The sequence below is a fragment of the Sceloporus occidentalis genome, unplaced genomic scaffold (genome assembly GCF_023333645.1).
Source record: "Sceloporus occidentalis isolate IW3139 unplaced genomic scaffold, rSceOcc1.0.p SCAF_42, whole genome shotgun sequence".
Classification (NCBI taxonomy): domain Eukaryota; kingdom Metazoa; phylum Chordata; class Lepidosauria; order Squamata; family Phrynosomatidae; genus Sceloporus; species Sceloporus occidentalis.
The window spans coordinates 3067510-3087075 of NW_028317022.1; the positions used below are offsets into that span (position 1 = coordinate 3067510).

A 19566-nucleotide genomic window follows, 5' to 3' on the forward strand; every position below is an offset into this window, starting at 1 on the left:
TTAAATTCCCTCACTGTATTAGCCTCTTCCACTTCTGCATATAGGCAGTTCCAATTATCTACCACTCTCTCACCAGGGAAGAAGGCACGGATGTCTGGAAGGATTCAAATATTTAATAGAGTAAACATATTGTAGCCTTTTATGTTTTCGTCATAAAATGTTTGCTGTTGACAGAGGTTATCATCTGGATCGGGCATTAATAGGATAGGAAGGGGAGGAGCATTAACAGGAAGGGATGTGGACAGAAGGGGTGAGTCATCACATGAGGGTGCAATCAATGCTATAGACATGCTTACCGATAGGGGCACCAAGGTACCAGTGGCCCTGGGCTCATCCCTGGGCTACAGTATCCTCAAATTATTAAATGATCCTATTGTCAATTTTTACACTGACCTCACACAATGCCAACGCGTGCAGTTAACTAAGTGAACCAAAGATGATTAAATGAGCAGAATACATGTTATGTTAATTAATGAGAATGTACTCCATTATACTGTTTTGTCTTTAAAGATGAAAGAATAATTAGTACACACTGCAGCCACGAGATTTTTTTCTGCAGAAGATATTACAGTGTTGTTAGTTAATTAAATGAATGGAACAATTTTCTTCATGTTTTATTGTTAGAAAAATATTTCTTTTTTTTTTTGGAAAAGAGAATGGATGAAGGAAAAGTACCAATACACGCAAGCTCATATGTGAGCCTTGTTGAGAGAAGGTTTGAGGATCTGTATAATTGGACTCAAGACTGTGCATGACTCAGCCCACCTTGTCAGCAGTGGATGGCAGAAAAGGCTGGGGTCACCATGAAAGGTGTGTTTTTAAGTGACACCATGTAACCCTGCATCTTACCTTACATCTTAGTAAGTATTTCCCAAAAAGTGCATGTAGTTTACGTCTAGGCTTGTATTCATGCTAATGCTCTTTCATTTAAAACTTTTTCTAGTGTAGGGCAAACATGGCTACATCTTTGCTTAGAAACTCTGTCAGACCAGCCCACAAAACAAATCAGAATCAGATAGTTCTGAAATTGATTTTACCATTTTCTCAGGGGAATGCAAATTTTAATTTGCTTTAGGTCATCCACAACCCTAGCAAAAGCCCTGATGAAACTAATGTGGAAAGCAACCATTTGAGATTGACATTGTTTTATTACATAGCATAACAGATCACTAAAGAGCATCATTGAAGACACATTGAGCATGCACTCTCATGTTCTCTTTTGTTGTGATATACGCTGTCGTTAGCGACTAGTGTTCTAGGTTAAGCAAAATGGTCCCACTTCGTGTTGTAGCCATGTGCCCGAATACATGAACCTTACATAAACTGTTCTGCTCTACAACTTGTGTAATACAATCAGACACTGCAACTTCGTACAAACAGGCTCGACCTTAAATCAGATGATACAACTGAGTGTAAAACTTGAGGTGTGCAGAATTTTGTTTTAACTGATATGATAGTTATAAACAATAAAACGCACAATGATCATTAAACACTGTATTCACAGCTTGCCGAAAACACTGGCAGCCACAGAGATAATAAAGAAAAACACAAGAAGGTTAACAGGACATGAGGGATGAAAAACAGAGGGGAAAGGCAAAGGACAAGGTCATTGTACAATAATATAAATGCAATGGGAGAGATTGCAGCGTGGCTTTTTTTGTCTGTTCTGTGATTATATTGCAGCGTGAAAAAGGACTTTGAATCACATTGCTGTCAGCTTGGCACATCTTCCATGGCACAAAATCCTCTTAAAAATCCCAAAGGCAAACAAAAAACTCAAGTCAGCTAAACTAACTGATAAAACATAGTTATCACTGGGCATGGAGCAAGACCACACAGTGATCATCAAGCCACTGGCCAAATAATTTTTTTAGCAGTTAATTCAGGGTGTTCTTGATTAACATCTCTGTGGCACCTTGTTGTTTTGGGTTGTATGCAGTACAACTACTTATAAATAAAATAGATAAATAAAATAATAATAAAATATTTAATACTTACTGTGGCAATTAGCCCCCTCAAAGCCCAAGCATTATAAAAATCCCAGTTAGTTTACTCAGTAAGGCTTTAGAATAATTATTTTCATAATATATGGTACAACTCATATAATACTTGAAATGTCAAACTCACAACCATAGTAGTAATATATTATATATATTTATATATATATACATAGTGAGGGGGTGATCTAAAGGCATATGCCTCCCTTTCCTTCCCTCCCAGGCATAATCCTGAAGGAGGACTGGATCTTCTAGGTCCTCATCAGAGTGCTATCATAACGAGCACTAAAGTCTTTAGGGAGAGACGGGAGCTATAAGGTATCGCCATCTCTCCTGCCATAAAAGGATTCCACTCCCCTGTAACATTTCCAGTGACAACATCAGTGTCTAAGATCAATGGTTCTCATTAATCTTCATGCTATTTCAGATTTCTGATGCAGTAATAGCAATACAACTCAAAAAATGACAAAAAATGGCAAAATGTATCAAGCACAAAAATGATCTGCATTGGGAGGTATGTCAGAGAATGAAACAATATTTCCTGGCAAGATACACTTGTTTTTTGCTATCTATGGGTTTTGTAGTTAGTTGTTGAAAGAGTAATCTTTTTTGCGTCTGAATAAATCGTGGTTTGAAAAAGGTGCAATAGTGAGTGAGTGCAAAAATAGCAATAAAAGTTCCCATAGTTTGTCTCGGGCCTTGGGCCAGTATTGTCAAAATGTCTTTTATCCCCTACCAGCAAAGAAGGGATGGGGAAATTGAAATAAATAAAATAAACCATGGAGGGTCAAGTGTGCTTACCAGCAGCTCCCAAGTGATGTGCTGAAAGTATAACCCTCATCCAGTACAAACTGTGGAGCATACCCAGGTTAGACATCCCAAATGCACACCAACATTTGAAGTTTAAATAAAAATATAATTTTCTGGTGAACTTGCTGATATATTCCTGTTGTGTCATGTTTTATACTTGTCTCACTTTATGATTTGTGTGATAATAGCCTTATAGAACCAGTTTTTGGGTATTTTTTTGTTTTTCTTCTGACTTGGCACTCCCCGGAGGGATATGACTAATCTTCCTTCTCTCCCTGGCCAGAAGGAGGGCTGCCACCTAATACTAGGAGGGGAACCACTGTAAGGAAACTGTATCTCTCCCAACAACAAAAAAGCTGGAGTCCAGCTGCGGCACAGTGCTGAAATCCAAATCAGTGTCGAAAATCAGTGTCAGTGTCCTTGTCCGTTTTCAAATCCAGCCGTGATATCAAAAGGAAAAAACTCATAGTAACACGTGCACATAAACAAGTGCAATTTGTGAGGATAAATAAATAAAAGGTGCCCAGCCATTCAGCCGTGGCTGGATTCAAAAACAATTTTCACACACAAGCCCGTAAGGGTCAGGGAGTGCTATTAGTCCTGTGTAGCTGGCCATTGTGCACTTTGTGCAATTATTTCTCCTCAACAACGATAGTGAAAGGTTGTGAGTGTGCCCAGGAGTACTCTGGGGCTTCAGTAAGACACCTCAGGCTACCTTAGGCCTAAGGCCAGAGGACCAAGTCCCCCCCTGCCGGTCCAAGGCTACTACACTTGATCTTAGCCAAAAGGCTGAAATTTGTAGCTCTAGAACCTTGTGAACAGTCTGCTACAATAATAAAGTGGAGTGCAATAAGTATATTATAACTTCCTACTTGGGATGAGTAGGATTCTAATGTAATCCTCACTGATGGATCATGGGTAATTAAGGGTAATTTGCATGAAATACACAGCTTTGGTGGCAGAAAATATAATGTCATAGCTAGAAAATACAAATCTAACAAAAGCAGAACACTGTTTGCAAATTCATCTTTAATGCGGCTACTAGCTTTATAGGATTTTGAAGTGGAAGATGATATTTCCTTATCCGTGTAGTGTTTATTATTATTATTATTTATTTCATCTTTAATGCGGCTACTAGCTTTATAGGATTTTGAAGTGGAAGATGATATTTCCTTATCCTTGTAGTGTTTATTATTATTATTATTTATTTCACACTGATTAAAATCACAGCATGTGGTACATTTTACTTTCTACTGAATTTCTACTGGTGATTACAAATTTAAAAAAAACCTTGAAAATTAGCATTAGGTATTTATCTCTGTCAGTGATGAGATCACATTTATCCAAAATCCTTACCACATTGTATACCTAATTCACTGCACAACTAGGGTATAAGACCCACTTATGTATTGACTAATGACCATTAGCATGTGGCAGCATGTCATGACACAAGAGAACGTCATACAGGAAGTAGTGGGAAAGAACTGTCTGGTTTAAAAGATCCCATCCATAAATTTACTTACACTGAACTATAATATAGATGGTTACAAACTGATGATGTGGAACATCAGTAGTAATAGTAACTTTCATTTTTATGAACCTTATTAGGTAATGACTGTCAGTCCCATCACATATATCCCTTACTATGTGAAAAAGCCTTCATTGTGTGGTCTTGGTAAGTCTTCTAATGTTCCTCAATATTTTTTGACTTACAAAATGTTTATTTTCTGATGAGGGAATGCAATACATAAACAGTTATAAATCGTATATGTAAATGAAATATGGGCAGCAGTGATCTGCATTGGGAGGTATGTCAGAGAATGAAACAATATTTCCTGGCAAGATACACTTGTTTTTTGCTATCTATGGGTTTTGTAGTTAGTTGTTGAAAGAGTAATCTTTTTTGCGTCTGAATAAATCGTGGTTTGGACAAACAGGACTCCTAAAAGATTTACAATTACATTACCAAATTCTGGAAGAACGTGATTACTATAATAGGACTGTGAAAAAAACAAAGACAAGCTAAAGATGGATAAAAAATGTTCATTATAAGAGGCAAATCAAATTTTAAGGCAGTGTATTTTAATATATAAAATGAGCGCATGACCAAATACTTATTGAAAAATGCCTTGCAACACTTTATCATTTGTTACACAGTCTTTAGCAGTTGTGCTTCTATTGGACATGAGATGTTCATGACCTCCAATATGGACTTTTTCTTTAATGTTCACATTCACATGAGTCTGATGCTTGCAATGGCCTCATCCCAAGTGGACTCTTTATGAGTGGACAGATAAGCGTTACACTGGACTATCCATTACTGTTCTTCATGTTTTCGTCCAGCTTCTCTCGATTTACTCACCTGGCAATCTTTATTAATATTAATCATTTCCCTCTCTTACAGGTATGGTAATCTCATTGCATCTGATCCACCCCTGAACCACTTATCTCCTGCTGTAACTAAAGTGCTGTATGTCACTATCCTGCCTGTGTCATACCCTGGAGATTTCAAAAGGTTTGTTTTGATTTCCTCTTGTCTAGCTTAATTGCAATTGTTAAGACAAAGTGTGAAACATCTGCATCCTATATGTAATCACCTTATCTGACCACTTGTGAAGTAGCCTTATACATTCCTATGCCTCATTTGGAAACAAGCTTGCTTGTAAATGTAGCTGCAGTGGCCTCGTCCCAACTGGACTCTTAATAAGTGGACAGGTAAGAGTTACTCTGGAGTGAAACTGGAGGGAAACTTCAGGGAACTGCAAAACCAGCTCCCCATGCAATCAACAGCCATCATCAAGCCGTTTGAACAGCCAAGAACCTTTACAGATGATCCGGACCCTATCAATTCATCCTCATCCAAGCAGTTCCTCTCTTACTGTTTCACTTCCCCCTCAACCACTGACTAGATTGCAAGTTTGCAAGAGCAGGGCCCTCTTCTACTTTCGTACTGATATGTTATCTGATTGTTATTCCTCCGATGGCGCCATATAAATGAATTTAATGTCAAATTGATTTAAAGTGTATGCAAAGACATAGGATATACACTTCTGCAGCTATGGCATGATAACTACTGGAAACCAAGGAGGTGTTTTAGTTTGAAAATATGCACAGTTGTTAAATCTGAAAGGATTATGTACAAAGAAACAATTCAGTTTCACTCCTTTTAAATATGAAGGCCACGTCTCCATTATATCCACGTTTATCAACTCTTCATATCACTCATTAACAAGAACTAAACCATTAAACATATTGAAGCTAATTGATACAAAACAAAACTTTTAGCAAAACGATCATCACAATATTTGAAAGAATCACTTAAGAACTATCTGTATCCATTATTTGTTTGTCATATCTATGTATCTATATGGGACCTAATGGGATACACCTACATTTATTAAAAGAGCTTCAGAGTTTTCTGGCAAAATTAGACATATTTAACTGTACTGTTGACAGCAGTAGTTCCAGAAGACTGGAAGGCAGCAAATGTAATACCACTTCACAAAAAAGTAGCAGGGAAGACAGCATAGAGAATTTGTCAAACTAACATATTTTATATTTTAAAATAATAGACCAACAACGAGCAGTATATAGAGCCTTTCCAGATTTCAGTAAGGCATTTGACATTATATTCCCTGTAGAAGACCTATTAATACATTGAACTGTTTGGGATTGGATGTTAAAATAGTTCAGCGGAAGGTCTTGCTACTAATAGGGTACCTCAGGGATCAGTACTGGGACCTTTTTTTAAAAAACATTTTTATTAGTGATTTTAAAAAAAAGTCTTAATGGTAAGATATGTCTTTTTTGCAGATGATACAAAGGTCTGCAACAGACCTTTGACATTCGTGGTGGAACAAACCAAATGGCAGAATTACTTAGTAAAAGAATATTTGAGAGTGTGGCAGCTGCAGTTTAACATTGATAAATTTGAAATACTGCACTTGGGACATAAAAATTCCAAGGCGGAATATAGCATAGGCACTGCTCTGTCAATGAATACAGAAGAGAGGGACTTAAGAGCAATTATTTATATAAGACGTTACTACAATAGAGTGTCAAAAATCAAGCAGGATGCTGTGTTATATAGGTAGAGCCATTCATAGCAACAGGAGGCAGGTAGTTATGTCACTTTCCTGAACTCTGGTCAGACGGAGAATGCGAACGGCAGTGAAGACAAGACTCTACGAAAGGTACGATAGAGGGGGATGGGAAAAAAGGATTATAAGCTGCATAGATGAAAGGAGAATGGATGGGGGTTATGTGTGTACATGTAACCTGAAGAAGTTTTGCTAATTACTATGTATTCCGAGCACTCAAACGAAGTCCATATGTTTCTACAAAATAAAGTGATGGAACTGGTGGCTCTGTGATCTCTAGCAGAAAACATCACTAATGTTTTAAAAATAATTAATACTACTAAATCATAAGCCTTTATTCTTGGTCAAAATTCAACAATTGTTTCTTTTTTTTTCTTTTGGCACATCTGTAGTGGATTCCTTAGCATAGTCTGCATGTAAGCTTGCTTTCCTAAATTTTTTCCGATTTTTGCACATATGTATACGTTACTCACACTGACAGTGAGCACAATACTACTAAGGGGTTCACAGAAAGACAGACATGAAGCCCAAAAGTCTGTGGATAGCAAATGTAAAGGGACAGTAAGTTAATGAAGAATGTATATTACGTGACTCTGTGAGTACTTTTACATGTATTCATAAAATAAAAATAAAGCACATATGTGAGGTAGAAGCCGCAGCTTCTCCTCCCTATTCTTGTCAATGATTGAGTATTTGAAGAAGCCAATCAGTGGTGGGAAAGCACTCAAATTGAAATCAGTGGAGTTGACTGTTGGTAAACAAATCACATGCAAGGAGATGTGTTGTATTGAACAGATCTGCTGCACAGAAAACATCTGGGAGGTGGGGAAGGACATGTAAGGATTATTCCTCCATGTATTTTCAAAAGGGACACAACAGAATGTCCCGTTAAATAAAATTAGGAAGTGTCCACAGTGGTACCACAACCCAAGAAAGATTTCAATATTTTAGGGAGCAGAAGACAGGAACCCAAACAGGTTTTAGGGTTCAAGTAACATTCTGCAGGAAAAGGAAAAAGAGTAGCTACACATAATAAGCACACTAAACGTGTTCAGTGATTGCGTTTTATTTCTGTAACTTTCACTTAATAGGAGTCAACTCCTGATTCTGCAGAAAGACAGATAAGCTTTTGAGAACTTTTGTGGTTACGCACATTTCTTGAAGCAATCATTCAATTTGTAACTGATGTTAAACGGATTTGAGAAGAAGTAGTCTCAATATTCCACAAATTACTGAAATGCTTCGCTATATTGATAAGATTTATATATTGAATCGGTTTGAACAGCTAAAATCCCAGCACAGCTAGACATAAAATATAAAATGTGTCGAAAGTTCTTATTGACTTTTTTTTATGAAGGGTGTTTTATAAAAAAAAAATAATTCTAAGATAATTAACTTGGAAAGATTAAGGAATTCATAAATAAAAGACCATTAAGCATTTATTATATTTTAAATGTGTTCCTGATACATATAACAACCTAATATAAAAAAATATATAAAATGATACTATAAGAAAGGATACTTGCTTGTTGATTCTGAACATGTTTGTTGTATTGATTTGTTGATATTTGTTATTGATTGATATTTGAAGGCTACTAAACTAATAAAATCAATTTGTGAAAATTATACAAGGGAAACAAAGGACAGCAAACAAAAACATGCTGAAAAAAGGAACTGACGAAACACTAATAATTCTCTTTTTTTCTGACTGAATGATATGCAAACAAAAACGAATTGATATAAAGTTGCAAAAATGTACATTTGACCTCCTTTCAATGGGGTACATGTACCTTACGACAGGGAATTTAAAATCATTAAGACAACATGGTGTATGCCCCTAGTTGTTTAAATGGTAGGCCTGGTTGGTTTCTTGTATTGTATTTACTACATTGAGTTAAGACCTCCAGAAAATAACTCCCTCATCCTGTTTGTGGGTGGCCCTTACTATGTTAAAAGGATCGGAGGGTTGTTTCTGTTATCCATCTCTGACCACTATCGGAAATAATGGGTGACATAGTACACAGCCAGTAGATGAAAATGCCAGGTGTGAGATGCTAGTTATACATTTTTTGATCTGTCAACCCAGGACTCTGATCTGTGCTTTGTCCTTTATTTGTTTGGAAAAAACTAACTTTGGAAGAAGGACCATTGTGTTTTAATGTCTTTCTAATAAATAGGTCTGTTCTGCTGTGTTCACATCTCCTGTTCTCGTGATCTTAATTTTAGCTTGCGAGCAGGGCTTTCTCCACCTAATGTATCGGTTTGTCTTAATCTATCAATTCTCGTTTTGTCATACACCTTGAATATATGTATTGTATTAAGCGCTGTGTAAATTGTTGGCGCTATATAAAAAATATAATAACAACAATAATATAGAAATAAAAAAATATTACATCTGTATTTTTTTGCATAAAAACAGTAATGAGAAACGTTGCCATCATAGCTCTTACCACAACTAAATTAATGAAATCAAAATTACCTATAACCTTTTTGTTTGTCAATCAGCAATTGTTATTTGACATAAGGTAATGTTTATGGTTGCATGTCACAGACTCAGCCATGTCTAATCAATATTCTGTCCTGAATATATCTTCATTCTCTTCACCCTTGCCTTAAAAAAAGTTGTCTGGACCCAGTGCCTACATGACCATGTGAACAACAATGGCAAATTAACAATAAGGGAGAGATACCTCTATGGGGAGCAATAACATTACCAGGTTTGACCCAGGGTCTGCAGGTCAATTGCTGCTTCTTTGGTCTCTTGATCACTCTCCAATTTCTCTGAGGGACTGGGCTATTAGCCACCCCCCACCCAATTCCACTTTCAACCCTTGTAATGCACTCTACGGCTAGCCTCACTCCTGTGTGAGGCTACCCTTCCCTCACTAAACCGCCCCTTAATAAGGGAGAGTGCTCCTGGTAACTCTGTGTATGTTCCCAGAGTGCAAGAAGCTCATTACATTACATTAGTTCCCTTTAAAATCAGAATTTGGGTGAAATATGACAGATACACTTTGACATGTAATAACATGCCAAGAAATGTAAAAATAAATAGAATTTAGATAGATGTTCTAGTCTTTATACCAAAAGCAGCACAGCTTTCCCTTTAAATATGGTATAGGAGCAGTAATACACGGCCACACAAGTGTCAACCAGGTCTAACATTTGCCTAGACTCATCCACAAATGTACCATGCTAGTCACAGGCTTTCTCCTGCTATGTAAGTATGGTCCATACCTATGGTAATGTTCACTAAGACTTTAGCTCATTAACCCTCTAACTGTCCAGGTTGAGAAATTAAGTTGCATTAAGTGGGTTTGGGTACTTACAGATAGATCCAGAAGTGTATTTACCTTGGATGCTGCCCTAGGCTTGACCCAGGGCAGCGCCCCCAGCTGCCCCTTTTACGGCCACATTCTTTATTTTCTATGGATGCTCTGCCAGCTCATGCTGCTGGACCTGCCACCCGAGACCAGAATATGCCACTGGGTAAATCCATGGCATCCCTTGTTGCCACCAGGAAGTTTAAGCAGACATTATTTCATTAGAGGGTAAGTAAACCATCATACAAAATGTCAGAATAATAACTGACATCTAGAAATATTTCTCTTAAACTAGCTGTAACCTAGTGTATTGCTCCTACTCCACTAATGGTAGTTTGATCCATGTGCGCAGTGTATACTGTATATACTGTATAAATATGGGGGTTTGCATGTATTTATGTATATCTTGGTGTAAACTGCAAAAGGCAAAGCTTTTTAAGAGAACCGCTTAAAAGGCATATACTTAGGCGACTTTTTTTCACCTGCCTTAAACTTAGAGGAAAAAGTATAAAGGAAGATATAATTTTGCCTGCTATAAGTCAATGGTTCAGACCCCACGTTGAATATGCGGTGCAAGTCCGGCACCACTTAGTAAAAAAGGACAATATGGAACTGGAAAAAGTGTAGACGCGAGTTGTAAAGTTAATAAGAAGAATTGAACACCTTAGCTCTGAGGGAAGATGCAGCTGTCCTGGCATCGACTAAACTGATGTTAGTTTGCATTTATTGCTTTGGAGTGGAAATTTCATATGACTTAATAATTTTCTCCCAAGAAAAAAATATCTGCCCTGTTTAGCTCACAGAGTATCTAAGAAGCCAGCAGGGTGGGCTTGATGAATGAAAAAAGAGGAATTTCAAAGTCCTTTTAATCTCAAGAATTTTAAAGTCCCTCCCTTCATCTGAGAGATGTGCAGTCCTTGCATAGCGTGAATACCATGAAAAATAGCAAGAATTAACCTAAAAAAATAAAACAGATATTTAGAGAGTTGATATGTAACCGAGCAGCCTGCAAACCTATGTAAACAGAGATCTAATCATGCTCTTACATAGCCTTCGCATTCAGCCCTGTGATTTCTAACACAGCAAATGTCAAGGCCAGAGTAATATGAGATTTTTGTTTTATGAAAATGATTGTTTCTGTTTGCTCTTTTTATCATCTGTGTCCTAAATGTCTCTGAGTAAAGGTGCATCAAGCGAGGTCACTCAAAGGTTACTCAAATAGTAAATACATTGCATGTAATGAGGTCATACAAGGATAGTTCATTACCTGTAGATTCAGGAGCCGGTAAATGCAGGAAGCAAAGGATGATCCACAAGGTGGGGGGGCGGTGGACCCAGTGCTCCTTGACATGTTTTCTTCACAGTTTTTGGTTGTTTTTTTAACTTTTTTTTTGAAAGATTTTAAAACAGGTTTTGGCTTCAGCACGTTTCAATTATTTACTTTAAGCTTAAAGCTTAAGCAATGATATCCTCAAAATTCAGCCAGTTAATACTATAGTGGAGCAGTGTTACACTGGTGTCACCTATTCACAATCCTAGCACTGGTTCGCTATCGAATGTTTTCTTTTACTTACCTTGGAACTGCATCCTGACAGCTTCATGCAAGAACCCATTCATAAATATCAATGTAACAGGACTTGGGTCTGTATTATTACTGCTGTCATATTCCTCTTGTTGTGTTATTGTTATTTCTGTTACTATATTGTATCATATTCTGTATCATAGCCCATTGGCAGTAGGGTCCCTTCCTTCGATATAAATCACTCTACTCCTGTGAGTCTCTCTGGTGCCTACATAACCATGTGCAGATTTCCCAAGTCAAACCATAGCCACCATTCTGGCTCGTCCAAATGTCTCACCTTCCCCAGGTTCCACATTAAATGAACAATCTCTCGTCATGTTTGACACTTCATTGACCATGAACGAATGAGTGGACCACTCTGTGTTTACCTAGGGGTATAGTTACCTTTGGGATTGCCCTAGGCCCAACCTTGGGCATCTCCCCAGCTGCCTCATCTACGGTCAGCATCCAGATTACATTGAAAGATACCTACTATTTATTCTTGTATGTGTGTGTGCTGTACATGCATATGAATTGAAGTACACAGACAGCCTATCTTAAATAATATGTAATTTATTCAATATATAAATACATGCTGGTAAAAACAGTTCACTGAGCATGTACAACGCTTTGGGAATATCCTCTGAACTATAGGTGAGCTGCTTTAAGTTGAACCATTCTGCCGCACTATATGAACGTCATAGTAAGAAAGCCCCCAGATTAGTTAGCCTTGCATAACAGATAAAACAGTGAAATATCATCTTACCTTTTTAACTATGCAGAACGAAGGGGCAATTTAACCCTTTCTGTAGATGGTTGGCACATAATGCATAATTAAGTTGCTAGGTTTAAATGGTTCAACTCACCATAAATTACCTACAGCCTACTGTAAAGTAATACATAAAATATTTTATTTTTAAAAAACATTTCACTACTGGAAACATTGTTAGAACAATATTACTGCCTTCCATTTTCAAACTAAGTATTAACCAAGCTTTTCTTTTAAAGCTTATTTGCCAATTTCAGTGTTATCATGGTAGGCGAGAATAGCTGAGATTGGTCATAGATAGCACTATATAGCATAGCCTAGGAGATGTCACTTGAAAGCTCCCACATCTTAATAGTCTTCTCAAGTAATCTACTTTCTTTATAGAACCATCAAAAAGTCACCTTTATTGCTGATACAAAAAATATTTTGTAAAAAAAAAAATCTAGATTATGGACAGAATTAACAATAAATGTTATCTTGTGTCCAACTGTGACCAACTCTGGTCAGCTCTATAATCAGTATGCAATGTGATCCTACTTGACAAGTATAAAGTTTAATCCTTCCATAACTGATGAGTTAATACCAAATGTAGATTTTCTAATCATAAAATGCTTAGGAGTGGCTAAAATATAGATTTCTTTGACAAATACAATTTAATGTTTGAAAGGATATTTTTTATGGGAGAGTATGGGGCTTATGAATTATATGGAATTGTTTGAAGTTTTTTAACTGGTTCCATAACACAAAAACAATGTTTCCTGCTGATTTTGACATTCTATTGATTTCAGAATTTGCCGGCTATACATAACCTCTGATGTTTTTTAGCGTTGGATTATTTGCTACCATTCTTTTCAAGGATTCTTTCCACTTCTGTGTGTCTCATTCTTCTTCTCATATTCTAAGGGCCAGGAGGGTGCTGGCATCATCACGCCCAGGCAAAAACCCAGCCAAATGCCCCATCAAAATATATTTGGTATACAAAATGATACCATCAAAAGGGGGTTGCATAGAATAGGGGTCTCATATTATGAGCACAGGGAGGATACAGACATTGTGTAAATGCTACATGTAATCCTTGATAAACTTGTGTAAAATATACAGAAAGAGGTTTATGGTAGTGACTCAAAATGTCCAAAGGGGTGCAGCACAGGGCTCAATCAACCACCTGGCCAACCCTCCCCTGCTTTGATTTATTAATTCTATAATTACATTTGTTTTAATATTCATAACAGTGTGAAACAAAATGTATGGAGGAAGGCATTTTATTAAGTCCTAGCAGTTGGTTGTTGAGCGTTACATTTTATTTAGTAACAATCTTTCAACAGGGCTGCACGCCAGTAAGCATTGTGTCTTATACTCCTACTGGTTATGCGTGTATGTCGGCACTTTTATGCACATTACAGCACTCTATATTTATCCTTGGAGTGCGAAGCTTGTTTTTGTACATTTTATTTAGTCCGGATAGCTGGATGGTGAGACTTAAATTCTGCTTTGGAGCAAAAGTGGAAATGCTGTATGTTAAAATGGATTATGGTCACTAAAAGCCTGTGCACGCTAACTCCCTGTGTAGTCAATCCATGTAATTCAAGCGGTTAGAGCTTCTTATTTCGCTTACATCTTATTTACCAACATGAAGGATCTATTACAGATCTAAACCTAAACGCAAAAGGAAACCATTCTATTTTCAATCTATCACACTTTTTGAACATTTACTAACATATTTTCCACCAGTAATTTTAAATAGATGATCCTTGTATTTATACAGGAATCATAACTGGAACACCCAGTCCAGCATTTAATAAATATCCCCAATAGTGCTGTATAGAATAATTTAGTACATTGAGTACCTTAGTACATCTTCCCCAGTAGTTTAACAGGTGTGCACATTAATAGTGCATATTATTATTATTATTATTTTTGTTTGTTTTATATATAACACCATCAGAATCTGCAGCGCTGTACAAAGGGTATTATGGTATTTATGCACTATTATTTTCTTCAGATGTGCTACTATATGTTATTCTATGGTTAGTTAATTAATTAAGGTTAATTATTAAATGGAATTAAATAGATTAAGATATAATTTCTAATTATGTGAGTATTTTTTCTTTACCATTAGAGAAAGTTGATCAATATTGACAAAAGTACCAAGAAAAATATATATGATATGTGTATGTAGATATATATATATATATATATATATATATATATATACTGTATATTTATACACTTGCTTTACATATGCTATAAAAAGTTAGCATATGCTTCTGTGCACAGATCTGTTTGTTGATCATACATGATTCAGCTGATTGGAATCAACAGCAGAGAACATGTTAACTCTAATAGGAAAAACAAGAGTCACTTTGTCACAATGACCTGGTGCCATCTGGTAGGTTTACACATTATGTCTATTAAATGTATTTTCATCAGTACAACACTGTTTCACCAGAAACGTCTTTCCAAATTTATATCAATCACATTAGTTCTCAATATGGGAAAAAAAAACATTTTCAAAAATCATAACATTTTAACTATTTAAATGGCTACACCCCCCCCCCCCGACACTCAAATGGTTAGATCCAGCTAATATGAATAATAATTTGCTACCAAGAATGTCACTCAGCTGATGTAGCTAGGCATGTAACTTAACCGCTTTGACGTGTTTATTTAACTATGTGTTTTGTCCCTTTTGCATCAGACAATTCAAATATAATTTTACAAAATAATTCAAGAAAAATATTGTTGTGACGATGTTCTATTTTAAAAAAAGAAACAAGATTAAATTGATTTTTTCCTATAAAAAAAGCAATTAAGAGGTTCCATTTATTCTTGGGTTATGTAGCTGATCATGCTTTGTAAATTCTCATCTTGCCTGCGAAATTATAGCTACATAATGCTTCCTGAATTTGCCGTTTTTTTTTTCCTTTCAATAAAAGGCACAGAAGTTAAGGGAATTTGAGACATGTTATTGTGTTTCTTTTCTCATTTTGTTTTAAATAGGGAAAATAATATAAGGTTTAAATAAGGGTTATGGTTGTTATAAAGAGGCAGTTTTGAGGCATAACATATTTAATGTGTATTAAAAAAAAAATGTAATTTCAAAACGAGAAGAAATATTAAGACAGGAGGCCAAAACTAGAGGTTTTCATTACCGGGAGGGTAGTGAATAGGTTCAGCAGCCTTCTAGCAGAAGTGGTTTAATACAATGAAGATTTAAACATGCAAAGAAAAGGCATATGATTACCCTTAACATAAGACAAGACCAAACCCTAAATAAGGTTTGACATTTTTACAATAGGAATAAAATGGACAGATTCTATGGTTCTTTGTAATCTGTAATTTATGTTTTATTACTTTTGGCTAACATTACTCCATAATATTATCTATAATTATTATTTTCAATATTGAGCTAATGCATGTTAGATATACGATATTCTTCACAATATTGGTAGCATTCAAAGCCACCCTGTTATCTGCTTTGTCTGTTCTCAATCAGCATTTGTGAATTAGCCAGGCAATAACGTGTGTTCATCAGATACATTAAGTATTTCTTAACTTATGATGGTTGTCTTTTTTTCATACAGGCAGAAACAACCAAACTAAAAACATAACACATCTTATTCTTTTATTGCAACTTTCTATTTTATTTTGCTATGTACTACTGAAACTCAAAGGGTTAAATAATTTGGCAGCTGGTAGGATAGCTTATAAGTGTTAAGTCTTTCTCAAACTCGCTGAAAGATTGTAACCATTGAAAGATTGTGGCATGGGCAAAATGGGCCATTTGTTGTGGGGATCTCTGCCCTGGCACTCAGCAGACTAGCACTAGGCTGGCAGCATATGGTGTGGTGCATGAAATAGTGATTTATAAAAATAGTGATTTATATTTAATATTGCCAGGGTGTTAGTTTTAGTGTGTATATATGCTTTTTTATATCGTGGGGAGCCAAGGTCATACCCATTATGATTGTTCAAGATCTGCCCCTCAGCTAGTAACGGTTCTAAACTTTTAAAAAGGGAGTTGAACATAGTCCAAAAAACCACACACATACACGCATGTATATATATATATATATATATATATATATATATATACACACATACTTATATTCTCTATATGTATTGAGGCACAATAAGAAATAACATTTGCAGTTTCTATATAAATAATAAATGCAATTTGATAACTAATGTGGAAAGATAATAGCAACCCCAAGTGACTGATGTGACTGAGACAATGTATATCTTACTTTGGTGTGTATGTCAGTGAAGGAAACATCTAATTTGTCGTATTATTATTATTTTACAGAGCCTATGTTCTAAAGTGAGAGAATCATATCGCAGAATGACATAAGAATGTATTGGTTTCTTAGACATGTAACCTCCCCCCGAAACAAGATACGAAAAATACATACCTGTAAAAATTGGGGGGTGCTGCTTCTCTTACTCCAAATGTGCCTTGTTCACCTTCCAAATAGTATGGCACTTGCTGACCATGGTGGTGGAGAAAGGGCGAAAGCTGGGGTCCTGTCTGAAGGAACACTACCGGGCTTGGAGGAACATTGTTCAGGGAATGAAGTCCAGCAAGGCTGCTGGATCCAAACGTTTCAGAACTGGCTGCATAGCTTAAGCTGGCAGAGCTATAGACTGGGGCAGCAGCTGCACCAAAGTCATACGTTGTACCCTCTGGGTAGTTAAAAATCCCCGTCCTGTTGTTTTCCACGTACATTTCACTGAGTTGTCTTTCTAGTGGGATTTTCAACGGTGGTCTGGATAAGTTCTCCAATTCGGATGATTGTATCTGGTGCAACAAGGTGACTCCTTGAGCTTTGCTGTGTAGGGGCATGGTCATAGCTATTAGCAATTACAATAGGGCATGGCTGTCCACTCTCTATTCATCTAGGGTGGGGAGTCCGCACGAGGATGACCACCTGAGAAGAGAGCACAAACTGATATGAGCTCCAGTAGAAAGCATATTACAGATCATGACTGCACAGGTATTCAGCAAGCTCTGGAGAGGAGGAGGGTACAAGTGAGAACAGTGTACACCAAAAAAAAAAAGCTGTCTCTTCTCAACGGATTCTCTCCCTCTAAAATTTGGCATTTTCATTTAACTTAATATGAATTACAAATGCGTTGGCAGGATACCAAGTGCTGCTGTATTTATTTGACAGTGGTTGAGAAAACATCAATATTTATTTGCTTCTTTAACCTGTTGCATGCTGGAATGGGGAACAATGCGTATGGTTGTCATACGTTGAATAACTAGTTCTCCATTTAACTAGTAATGTTATTCACAAAAAGTAAAAAGGAATAGAGAACGGTTTAAGTCCCTTTTTTCCCCAGCCGCCCATGATTTTAATGTCTGGATCTCAAATGTTCAAATGTGTGCCAGTTTTCTTGTTTAACTGAATGTGTTAAGAAATACTCCAAGTTATTACACTGACCCTGACTCGGTTCTAGCTAAGATATGACAGAGGAGACTCAGCTTGTATGTATGGTACATATACTCTGTGTTCACAACCCCCTGGCCTTGAAAGTGTTTTTGCTCAGTCTCAGTCTTCTGCATGAATGTGTTTAACTCTTTCAAGGAGAGCTAAAAGCTTGCGATAAAAAAAATTATATCTACAAAACACGTTGTAAAAAGGGATGTGAATATGTGCTAAACTTGCTATTGGCTCTAAAGCTATGCATAGCTACATAATGTAAGAAAACTAACAAAAGCTGCGCTTATCTTCCATATCAAAGCTAACACTGCTTGTATAACTAATGAACGCAATCTGAGGTTATGTTTATATAGTTTTGCCAAATTGTATTAAAGTTTGCTTCTTCTTTATGGCAAACAGAGTTATAGCAGATTTCAGATATAGCACATTTAAAAAACTACTTAAGTATCCTAGGAGCACATGCAACAAAGCAACATCAATGATGTGAACACTTTTATAAAGTCTAAATGACAGGGAATTGGCCTGCTGCCTAAATAACAGTCAATTGCAACAAAAAAACCTATGGGAATGAAGATACACACTTTAATATACTTCTTGGACTTGCATAAACATCAATAAGATGCATGAAGAGAGATATTCATTCTTCATAAATTAGATTTTGAGTCATTAACCAAGAGATTTAACGTTCACACTGCCTCCTGGAAGTCTTAAGTATGTGGAATCATTTCACCTACTTAATTATGTGTTATGCAAGACCAGCTCAGGCCTTCTTATAGGAGAAGATGATTGGGTTGCTCTAATTTCGCTCAGGGCAATATGATTTCCAGCATGACCCCTTATTTGCCCCATAAAATGTTCTAATACCTTTTGTGTAATATAACCCCCATCTCCTACTAGATTGTAAGCTTCTTACCTTCTTACTTATTGTTGCTATAAACCCAAATTGTTATGTGAAGGACCGCTTGTTATGGGAAATCAGGATGCTGGAATGGATGTCTTCTATGAAAGCATGAGCTTTTAAGGAATTTGTGAAAATAGTTTTGGAGGGACAATTAAGCTGGGGGGTTTTGACTGACTTGGTAGCCAAACTGTTCCTCAGGAGCATTGTAAAAATGCTTGACAGCTGCCTAAGGTCAATGAAAATTTGAGGAAAAAAAACCTATATACAGTTTTCCGCTTATTTTTATTTGAACTAAATAGTCTTAGAACTTAGAAAATCCTAGCTCACAAGAGGCCCAGAGAATACGGATAGCCAATTATAATCGTTTAATGGAGTTTTAAAACACCTAACTTGTCAAGTATCTCTTTTGATAGATCATTGCTTCAGTCCACCAGAAGGACTGTGTGACAACCTATGAGAAGAGGCCCCAACAAATCCTTTCATAAACAGCAAGTTATGGTTTGTGAAAGACCTCAAATGGCGGTTTTCATTAGGGGAATTGTCATATCTGACATAAAACCATCATTGAGCCCCACACTAAAAACTACTTGTCTGTGTTATCATTGTTTATTAATTTAAGCTATTCAGATTTTTGTTTAGGTCTGACAGCATGTCACCCCTG

At 36.5% G+C, this 19566-nt stretch overlaps 1 protein-coding gene across 1 annotated transcript in view; it reads right to left on the reverse strand.

Moving 5' to 3' along the window:
• Positions 1-17409, reverse strand: part of LOC149289874 (estrogen receptor) — a 71492-nt gene extending 54083 nt beyond the window's left edge. Inside the window, exon 1 of the mRNA XM_089490171.1 lies at positions 16973-17409. Coding sequence (XP_089346297.1) covers positions 16973-17409 — 437 coding nt within the window. The remainder of the gene's footprint in view (positions 1-16972) is intronic.
• Positions 17410-19566: the final 2157 nt, after the last annotated feature.